Here is an 11,386-nt window from a genome sequence, read left to right as displayed (position 1 = left end):
GCTCACATTTTTTCAAAAGGTTATGTTGTGTTTAAATTAAAAAGTAATTCAACATAATTATTTGTACACATACATTTTAACTTTTTTGAAGATGTCATTACTTGCAGGCCGGGCTAAAATGGCTGGTTGGGAATTTCAAAATATTTTTTTATTTGTTTTGGCATAATGTGCCCATAAGCTTAAAGTTAGTTATTAATAAAGAACAGAAAGTGTATATTTCTAGACTTTGTTGATTTTCAAGCCGTCCTATAGTATACCCGCTTGCTGAAGTGACCTGTTCACGTACCACTTATGAGCGACACTAACTACATTGTTTCATAATTGTTGCAAGTATTGTTACTAATTACCAATCGTCGCTGCCGTGTTTCTATGAAATGTTGATGCTAAGGACGCTTCTAGGAAAATAATAATTAAGGGCATCGTGTAAACCACATGGTGCTTTTATTACAGAGATAATATTATCAATTTCCATTCATTAATTTCCCTGAAGTAATTGAAATGTTCTCTTAATTTGCAGTATAAATTGGTTAATCTTTAAATTATTTTCTCATTGTCTGTTGAGGCAGTGATTGGATCAAAAGAATACTGGTAAGTCGCACAATATTGGTTTGTTTCTTTGAACAGTTTTTGCATTATGTACTCTGAATTGTATTCCTCCGTCTGCAGATATAGTAGGGACCCCTAATCATTGAAGCACTTGGGGTTTACCTAATAGTTTAATATTAGTATTGGTTTTACTATTTTATATATAAGTTTCCTCAAGTTAATGCATACTTGGATAAGATTTACCTTTTTACGTGTTTACTTCCGTCGGGATTGTTGGGACAAGCGTAATGTTTGTGCACGTAAACTGGTTAAAATCCACAGTCCATTTATCCATTTACCCATTTATCCATTTAAATCCATTTACATCTTACTGACCGTTCCAATGCGGTACCTAACAATCCTTGATAAACATATCTATTATTATTATATAGTATGCATGCACTGTGTTGTTTGTGGAGTTTTGTGCTGTTGGTCCATGTTTCTTGTTTGTGATTTTTTTGTGTTTGTGTTCTATGACTTAGGCATTTACCATGTGCCATTAGGCGGGGCTTATGTGTTCGTGTCTTTGTCTTTGGCGTTTACCCTGTGCCATTAAACGGGGTTTATGTTTTCGTGTTCTATGTCTTTGGCGTTTACCCTGTGCAATTAAACGGGTTTTTGTTTTTGCGTTCTATATCCTTGGCGTTTACCCTGTGTCATTAAACGGGGTTTATGTTTTTGCGTTCTATGTCTTTGGCGTTTACCCTGTGCCATAAAACAGGCTTTATGTTTTAAAGTTTTGGCAACTGAGCTTGTTTCTGTAGTTTTTCAAATAAATATTGTGTTGTCTTACTAACTGGTTCATACTCGTCTTCATAATTAATTTATATTCATATTCGGATAAAAAGTAATCTTTGTAGAATTCAGCATAAAACGAGCATAACAATTTGTATTTAGACAAGGTATCCATTCTCGTTCGGTCTTAGCACTGTATAACCTTTAATATATAATTTGTTTATATAATATAGTACACAACTTGTCCTGTAATTAGTTACAGAAAAAAAAACTTTTTTTGGTGCCAATCTGGTGAACAGTCCCTTTAATTTCACTTTATGTTTCAATGTTAATAGACAACACACCAGATTGAAAAATAAATGCCAGATTAGGCTTTCTACGTATACGATAAGTTTATATTTCCTTAAATTAGAAGATTACAGCCTACTTTAAACTGAATGTTATTGCTCTCTTCTTGTTGTTTCTTTTTGTTTGTATTCATGTTAATATATATATCCTGTTCTGCATGCTATGATGATTGTTTTGATGATCATAAGCTGTATATGCTTGTATCTAAATAAATGTTCTGTTCTGTTCTTAAAAAAATCAGTTCAAATTTAGTTGACTCAAACAATGAGAAAAGAATGAAAAAGGTATGTCAGTTCGAAGTTATGCAGCGTAACTTTATAAAGGAATCCATATGTGCATCCTAGACCATATCCGGGCACTTGGCCTTAACGTACCTATAAGGAGTTTAATTGAAGAAGTACAGTACTTGCGGGACCAGAGGAGGGGCGTTGCTGCCCCCCCCCCCGAAAATCATCCAAGTTTTCTTTTACTCCAATATAAGGTGAAACAACAGTAGAATTCGCCCAAAAATGCATCATTTCAAACTAGAAAAGTCACTAGACTTTCTTGGGGAGTAACCCCCAAATCCCCTTGCCAACTAGACTTTCTTGGGGAGTAACCCCCAAATCCCCTTGCCAATATACTTTCTTGGGGAGTAACCCCCAAATCCCCTTGCCAATATACTTTCTTGGGGAGTAACCCCCAAATCCCCTTGCCAACATTTTCCACTAGGAAAATGATTCTGAAGTCGGGGTGCAACTCAAAAGGTTACACCGCTAAGTCACGCCTTTAAAGTCAAATCCCAGGAACCGCCCCTGTAGGCAGAGTATTTTAATTTTGGGAATTAAATTATTATCAATCCGCGTTTGGTGCCAAATCAATATATAAACTAAAATAACAGTACATCCTCACAGCCTACTGAAAAGTGTATTTAAATTCTTTAATAAGATTTTCCTCTTTTTCTCACAAATTTTCAACTTGCTTCCTTATTAACAGGATTTTCCACTTTGAACTGAATTATCTCCCCACGTGTTTAAACATTAATTTCAATCGCTCAAGGGAGAAGCAAAGTGAACGACTTAACTTAATATATTTTCGGATTTTATACTGACATTTGCTTGATACTTTTAAGTATTTTTAATATAACCATCATTAATACAAGTACCTTTAAAGCAGCTCTCTCACCGATTGACCGTTTGAAAAACTTGTTTTATGTCTTGGAATGAGCCAAATATTTCGTATATGTTGCAAATGTTTATTCTAATATGAATTTAATATTCATTATCTTAATGTCTGTGATGTTAGCTGTAAATTATAATTTTCGGTTGGGATCAATTAAATGTTTTTTATATCCTATGCTCTGATATTCTGACTAAATACAAAGTAGAATTTACAATAATTCACATTTACATGAATGTTTTTCATACAACGATAACCGATTAGCTACATCAAAGTAAGGGGCGGATCCAGAAATTGCCGTTCAAGGGGGTGTTACTTAGGGACACAATATTTAGACATTCGCCCCTCCCTCAGAGCCGAAATTGAAACAATTGTTGGCAGGGGGGGGGGTGGGGTTAAATCCCCGCCAACATTTAAAAAAATGCTAGTCCGATACTGGTACATTTTAGCTTTTTTTATTACATTTTTCTTCGATACTGACATTTACATTAGACTGCTGACGAAAAATCAGATCACAGATTTTAATATTCAAGTTTTAAAAAAATGGTTTTTATGCAATTTGCTTAAACCCGTTAGTAACGGTTTAAGCCATAAAACATTATTTTTTAACGGAAATATGAATATCTGCGACCTGATCTTTTGTCTGAAATCTTTTATCATTGGTTTGCAGATATTTACGCATGAATTTGCTCTTTCCAAGACAAAAAATAAAAAAGTTGTAAAAACGGTAAATCTGTGATAGTGCAGCTTTAACCGAATGTAATTGCCGTTATATATATAATTATGCTTGTTTTAAACATTTATATTTATCGGCTATAATCTGTTTTAACGATTAATTACCAATTACATATTTTAAATTTACTTTTTTAAAAACGTTGTTCTTTAATTTCGTTCAGGTATTTCAATTGATTAGATTAATACCATATATGGTTATCTGTACATGAATGATCGCATGAGTCAACAATAAAAATGAAACCGAAAGTAGATTTTCCGAAAATACCTGTTACATGGGGATTTCAGCAGTTTGCATTTCGCCATCTAAAACATATTCGGTTGTGTTTATCATTTAAGCTCACTCCAGGATTTGGTTAAGGGTAGGTTTACTATGTATAGCATGCAAATTTCATACTATCTTAAATATACATGTTGCAGCTTAACATAACAACGTTGTTTCTTTGTCTTGCATTTATTTGGGAGTGTTATTTATTTATATGTTTCAATATTGTTGTTTCAATTATGAAATCAGTATTCGTTCTATTGCACCAAATATAAACGATGAATGAGTAAAAGTACATGTTGGAGATTGTTGAGGTGGTGTTTGTGGTTGTTGTGGTGCTGGTGGTTGTGATGGTGTTGGTGGTAGTGGTGTTGTTGGTGTTTAGTTGTTGGTGGTGGTAGTGGTGGTGATAAGGTGGTGTTTAAGGGTTATAGTTGGCTGGTGGTTGTGATGGTGTTGATAGTAGTGGTGTTTTGGGTGTTTAATTGTTGGTGGTGGTGGTAGTGGTGGTGATAAGGTGGTGTTTAAGGGTTGTGGTTGGCTGGTGGTTGTGATGATGTTGATAGTAGTGGTGTTGTTGGTGTTTAGTTGTTGGTGGTGGTGGTTGTGATGATGATAAGGTGGTGTTTAAGGGTTGTAGTTGGCTGGTGGTTGTGATGGTGTTGATAGTAGTGGTGTTTTTGGTGTTTAGTTGTTGTTGGTGGTGTAAGTGGTGTTGTTAATGGTTGTGATGTTGGTGGTCGTGGTTTAAATTTCATTATTGGTTTTGGTAGTTGTTTTTTGATGTTGTAGTGGTGTCGGTGGTTGTCGTGGTATGGGTTGTGTTTGTCATCCTGGCGGTGTATGACGGTTTTGGCGGTTGTGGTGGTGTTTATGTTTGAGATGGAGTTGCTGATATTGGTCGTGTTAATGGTTGTGATGTTATTTGTCTTGTTGGTGGTTTCATAGTATGTGTAAATATTGTCATAAATGATGTTATATTGCTGCATTATGTTTCATGGTGTTATAAGCAGCCACTGTGTATTTGATCGTTTTATATTTCAGGGACAAGTTCGAGTATACCCACAGGAGTTTGACTACAGTAGCATCTAGCAGTAGCCACAGTGAACTTCTAAAGGTGAGCTAGGGGCAGCTGTTTGGTTTGGCATCATGCATTGTAATATCTGTGAATTAGTAGGACAAAATGACGTCAACGAAAGGAAGTATTGCCCAGCGTTAGTTTACAATATGTACAATCCTCAGGAAAACGTGTGAATTATACTCACCCGCTAACGTCCTGATACCATGGGCATTTACATTGTTCTTACCAATTCATAGAAATGATAGTGGCGGATGATCGTTCCAATTCTCATTCGTGGCACAAATGAGCATGCGTGTGTTTCCGGTCCGCATCAAAAGATACGACCCAAGGGCACGTGCGTAAGCCGGAAACGAAGCTTGACGAGCTAACGGCCTAGCAGATTGCCCGCGGGTTGGATTTGTCGATCTGGACTGGAAAAACTGATTTTGTTTGCATACCTTAAATGATCAATTCGTGGAATAAATGACGTTTAAGACGAATGTTTGTACATTTCACCAAAATGCACGTGTGACGTTGTTTACTTACGTCATGATATCAGACAACAATCAATGTCAAATTTTTGATGATTATGTTTTTACAATTTCAATTAAGTTCTTGCATACTAATATATTAAATTGCGTTTTATTGAAATGGCATAATGTTCTTCTCATAAACCATTGCAATAAAAGAAATTAGAAATGGCGCGTTGTTGCTTGTGACTCATCTTAAATAGGGGTATACGCCGGGATTTTCAAGCACTGGTAACATGACCGCATACACACGTCCAGTATGCAAGAATTATTATTATTGTATGCATATTTTGACAACAAAACATCAGTAATTTCTTGCTGCTAAAATTTTCACCCCTGCGACGGATGTGTTTTTCTTCGAATAATACAACGAATCCAAAATGTAAATGACTTTTAGATTTATTGCACTTCTAGTACATTTACTTGATTTCATTGTTCATATACTGTCGTCATTCAATTATTTAAGAATTATCATATATATATATATATATATATATATATATATATATATATATATATATATATATATATATATATATATATATATCGTTTAACAACTGTTGCATTTAGTGCTTAGCTTGTATATATACCATATCGTATACAACCTGTAAATAATACTGACATCATTTGGAACACAACTGTACATAATAGTCATACACTATCGAACACAACTGTACATGTCCGATACCCTCAAACAGTACAAGATGTTAATTGTTAATCATAAATAATATGCATGAATTTTTTACACACCTCTATATACGTAAAACTGATAATCATATTGATGTACAATTAATAATTAAAAAACACACAAACACATTCCGTTAATTTCTCCACATGTGTTACAGATGGACCGTGATCCTGACCATAAAGCCTGGATGTCTCTCCGCCTGTCTCGTGTACTGGACGATATTGGCGTTAACCGCCGGGTGGTTAGGAAAAGGCGGGACACGTTCCTGCTGAGGGAAGCAGTAGAAACTATAACGGACAAAATATCTGGTTCAAACAAAACGAACTTCCATTTCGGCAGCCAGTCAGAGGGATCTACAACGTTAGGGATGAATTCAGATATCGATCTGCTTATATGCGATAATGACACCAACATCATGTCTGACTGGTTAGACTGGGAGGCCGGGATGCAGAACTTTCTAAAGGTGAAGGAGGAGTCAACTCCGCCACAACACTACTGGCTACAGTGGATCAGACATGACTCTCCAGAACTTGTCAGATATAACGGACAGGAACATTACTTACCACATATAGATGGACGAGTGTTTGTAAGTAATAAAGGATGGCAAGATCTAGGTAAACGGGAATATGGAAATGACTTCAGATGTAGTGGTCCTTCAGTAAGTTTCTGTGAAGAATGGGATATTGTTCACGCTTACAAATGTAAAGTTCTTCCTCCGGAAGTTGACCGGTGGTTTCACCGTCCCAGACGTGGACATTGGCCTACACCGGAAATGATGCAGGCTGCACGGGAATGCTCTTGTTTTCTTGTTCCTGATGGACATTTTGAGAGTCTGAATGAAAATATTGAATGGCGATTATCACCAAGCCAAATAGAACGAATTCTTGTTTTTAGTTTTACAACAGTGCAGTTAAAATGCTATGTTGTCTTGAAAATGATAAAAAAATATATAATGGAACAATATTTAAGTCATCATAGTAAGCTAACTTCGTTTCATTGCAAGACCGTTATGTTCTTTACAATCGAGAGAATATCCCGAGAGGAGTGGAGAGAAGATCGGCTCATAGGGTGCATAGGATATTGTTTGCAAACACTGGAATTTTTCTTGATGAAAGGTTATTGTCCACACTATATTATTCCTGAAGTGAACCTATTCGAAGGAAAAATCACACGCGGATACCAACTGTTATTATTGGGGAAGATAAAAGAGAATTTAAATAATAATCTAATGATACTGTACGATTTACAGTACGATAGCTTAGGACAAAGGTTTCGCAATCCTACCACCGACATGTTTGAAACACGATCAACAATATGTAGGAAGATTAATAATGCTTTAGCAGGCGACTTAATAAAACAGGTTAATATAAGGTTTTTAGATATGGCGAATAATGAGTTAAATCCTGAACAGTATCTGCGATTATTTACTGTTTTATCTATTATACCTGAGGATGATTACATCATACATATATTAACTCGTTATGAGCGACGGGTAATTTCAGTGTTAAAGCCACTCATTTACTCCTTCTTAGCATCAGTTACTTCGTCATTTTACATACAACATGAACTTCAATTCACACAAGAAATAATTCTTTTCTATGAACGTTCTCTTGACACTGACGTGACGTCCAGCAGGCTGAAACTGGCGTCCATGTTATATTGCCGGGGAGATTTTCGCAGAGCGGCAGACGTGCTGAATAACGTTGAACGTAGATATGACGATAATGTGCATGCTGTGCGTGGCTGTGGAAGGAGGTTTAGAAGTGTAGAACCCCCCGAGTTGTTAAGTGAAAAAATAATGAACGATTGGAACTTTGACACAGCCATACAAAAAGTTGCCCACTTTGTAAGGTTTACACGTTTTGAAGTTTTTTGTGTACCTCAAATTTTGCTATATGAAATGAACAGGGCAGTGAATGACGACGTTCAATTTAGAGATGTAACGGAACGTCGCTGGATGGACATGGCCGTAGTAGACTCTCGACCATACCTCTTTTACCTGCAATATATCACGTACGGGAAACTGGGACTTCGCCACAGACAAGTTCAGGCACACCGTAATTTAATAAACTGTTTTAGAAACGAAGACATGATAAATACAATGCATCACCCCGAGACTGCTGATAACTTACTTGGCCACTGCTGGGAGATGGAGGGAAACCTGCTCGAAGCGCTTAGATGCTACAGGAACTCAATAAATAATGTTCCGAGAAATAATGCTGCCAACTGGCATATCAGGAGACTAAGAGCAATGTTTTGAAATTGAATGATAGGATGGCGACTGCAACCGTTACATATTATAGACTATGTTGACGTATATCGTTTGCTTATGTAATATTCTTGTATAGTGTAATAAAGAAATGTAATGAATGAATAAACAGATCCATTTAAAACACTTTGCATGGTTTGAACAGCTTTCATCGGTATAAACATTACATGTATTTGAAATATGTGATATATTTGGTACAGAATTTAAACAAAGCTCGTCAGATCATGTGTATTACGGAAAGCTAATAGAAGTACTAGGGCGTAACTCATAAAAGTACTTAAGTCATTCCATAACCTTTTTAAGTAAATTTCCTAAAATGTTCATAGTCAAATTGAAGAACAGTATAAGTTGTTTTATCATAAACGTATGTATTTCGATAAAGTCAATGAAAATGAAGTTTTGTAGACATTATTAAGTAATTATATCATATGATAAGAGAGATACTTAACTTAGGAAAATGACTTGTGTTATGAAATGACTTCAGCTGTTTTATGCATACCGGCCCAAAGTTGCAACAGTAGTTAGGTTTGGGCGGAGAAAAGAAAAATGCCTCAAACATTGATAGTACATTTAACGAAAGGGTGATATATTATGATTCGGAAAAAAAACTAAAAAAGACAAAGAAAATACAAATGTCAAAGTAATCGAATTAATGCCAGTATGTGTTAAATAAGGGTGTAAATTGGCGTTCTATATTTAAAATATTCATATTTTGAAAATATTCTAAGTAATCTAACTTACAATTATATATATCTTTATATATATGATGCAGTTCATGTGTTTTGTGTAATAATACGTCTTGTAAAATTGTACTCCAAACCGTATCGATAATCTTATCTTGTAAACTTGCTCATGTTTTTGGACCAAACATCCCGGTAATGCATCTGAACACACTTATTTTATCCTTATTTTACTCTATCATATCAAAATGGCAGAATAAAATAAAGTTATAGCATAAAAAGGTATTTTGGTTTTTGTGGGGTTAGAATCCACGCCGATAAAGTCAAGATAAAAGAAGAACACGGCCAGCTGGTCCACACGGCAACCGGGACTTTAACAAAATCGGTGGATATGTTGAAGTGTTAAGGATACATTGATAACATCACGTAATAATGTCAATAAACCAATCACGCAAATCAACAACAGTTATTAATTTAATATCGCGTTACTTACGCTATTGGAAATTCTGGCCCCAATATCACGAAAATACTTAAGTCAAATCTCAAACTCAGTCTCAACACATTCTACCACATAGCATCAAAATTTGTTAAAAATCATATATGTTTTTTACAGTTTTATAATCACATTCTATCATAGAATATGCTTTAAAAAGCCTTTGGTCAAATTCCAAGGTAAATCTCTTCTACAGCCAAAAAAGTATATGAGTACAATTATGTATTCTTTATAAAATACTCAAGTATTTTTTTTGCTCTAGAATTAGTTTTCTTTGAAATATTGAAAAAAAATATTTTTATCAACAAATTCTTTAAGAAAATACATTTTCAAAAAGTGTAAAACTTGAAAGATTTTGAAAAAAATTATGCTTTTATATGGTGACATGAGTTGAGACTGAGTTTGAGATTTGACTTAAGTATTTTCGTGATATTGGGGCCGGGTCTTCAAAGACGTTATCTGAACAAATATCAACATTTGCTGAAGGGTTCAAACTTGTTATGTTTGCTTTTACACTCCTTATAGATTGTAACACTTTCGTAATTAAAAAAGCGCATTTTAAAAACCATGAGCGAATTACTTTAAATCGGAAGAAATGTTGTTTTTTTTATCTGTGATTATTAATCGATACAGTAAGCATTGTTCATAATGTTTGCATTTTAATAAAGTAAATTAATGAACTAAGAACACGAATATGTATAACCAAGATTACATTTAATATTTTATGTGTGTTTGAATGCTGGCTGTTTTCCTTAAAATTAAAAGTGTTGATCTCATTCCTTTCTTCATATTTTTGTTGTGTTGCTATGACACATGTGTGACAATTACGTGGAATATGAATATTGAGCACAAATAACGTTTTGCAAACTAGAAAATGTATTCAATACATGTTAAGATGTCCCGTAAAGAATGCGTTGAATGCAACAAACAAGTGATTGAATGTGCGTATTTTAATCCATCGTAAAAACGGACGGTAAGATTTCAGTACATTTTAAGGTGTCATACCAAGAAATCAATTAACTTATCAAAAAAGACGAAATGTTTATAATCTTAATGCGCGTTTTTGGTTTATCATAAAAAAGACGGTTAGTTTCACTACATTTCAATGTGTCCAACCAACTCGGTTAACTTATCCAACAAGACGAAGAAACTCCGGTTAGCGCAGTGGTTAACGCACTCGCTTCTCAGCAAGGTTCGATTCCAGGTCTGGGCGCATGTGAGTTTGGTTAGTGGTCACCAAGCCGGACAAGTGGGTTTTTTCCGGTGACTCCGGTTTCCCCCACAACACTCTCGCGCAACATCGTACCAACGGGAGTGACTTAATTAGTATAAGCTATCATAGCTTCCATCACAATCGTTGTAAAATATATAATGTTTAAAGTAAGACGAAGAAATTATCAACTAGATGCGCGTATTTTGATGTATCCTAAACACAGTCGGTTCGACTGCATTACATTTTAAGATGTCCCACCAAGAACTCAATTATGTTATCAAACAAGGCGACCAAAGTATCAACTACATGCGTGTATTTTGATGTATCGTAAAACAGATGGTTAAATTTCATTACATTTTAAGCTGTCCCACCAAGAAATAAATAAAGTTGTCAGACAAGCCGAAAACAATATATGCGCGTATTTTGATGTATCATAAAAAACAGACGATACGATTTCATTACATTTAAGGTTGCCCACCAAGCACTCATTTACATTATCAAACAAGGCGAACAAAATATTTACTACTTGCGCGTATTTCGATGCATCGTAATAAACGGGCAGTTAGCTTTCATTTAAATTTAAGGTTGCCCACCAAGAACTCAATTAATGTATCAAACAATACGAATAGG

The 11,386-nt window shown here is 35.1% G+C and overlaps 1 protein-coding gene across 2 annotated transcripts; it reads left to right on the top strand.

The window, feature by feature from the left end:
* The first annotated feature begins 446 nt into the window (after nucleotides 1-446).
* LOC128222188 (uncharacterized) lies at nucleotides 447-10,267 on the top strand. Of its 2 annotated transcripts, none has more exons than XM_052931085.1 (3): nucleotides 447-588; nucleotides 4,868-4,940; nucleotides 6,259-10,267. In XM_052931085.1, the coding sequence occupies exon 3, from the start codon at nucleotides 6,259-6,261 to the stop codon at nucleotides 8,359-8,361; it is 2,103 nt and encodes a 700-aa protein (XP_052787045.1). In that variant the 5' UTR covers nucleotides 447-588; nucleotides 4,868-4,940; the 3' UTR covers nucleotides 8,362-10,267. The 2 variants fall into 2 exon arrangements, with proteins under 2 accessions (XP_052787045.1, XP_052787046.1); XM_052931086.1 differs by lacking the exon at nucleotides 447-588 and adding an exon at nucleotides 3,846-3,920.
* The last annotated feature ends 1,119 nt before the right edge of the window (nucleotides 10,268-11,386 follow it).

Source organism: Mya arenaria, chromosome 16 (assembly GCF_026914265.1).
Source record: "Mya arenaria isolate MELC-2E11 chromosome 16, ASM2691426v1".
Taxonomy (NCBI): Eukaryota; Metazoa; Mollusca; class Bivalvia; order Myida; family Myidae; genus Mya; species Mya arenaria.
This window is presented reverse-complemented; position numbering and strand designations above follow the sequence as displayed.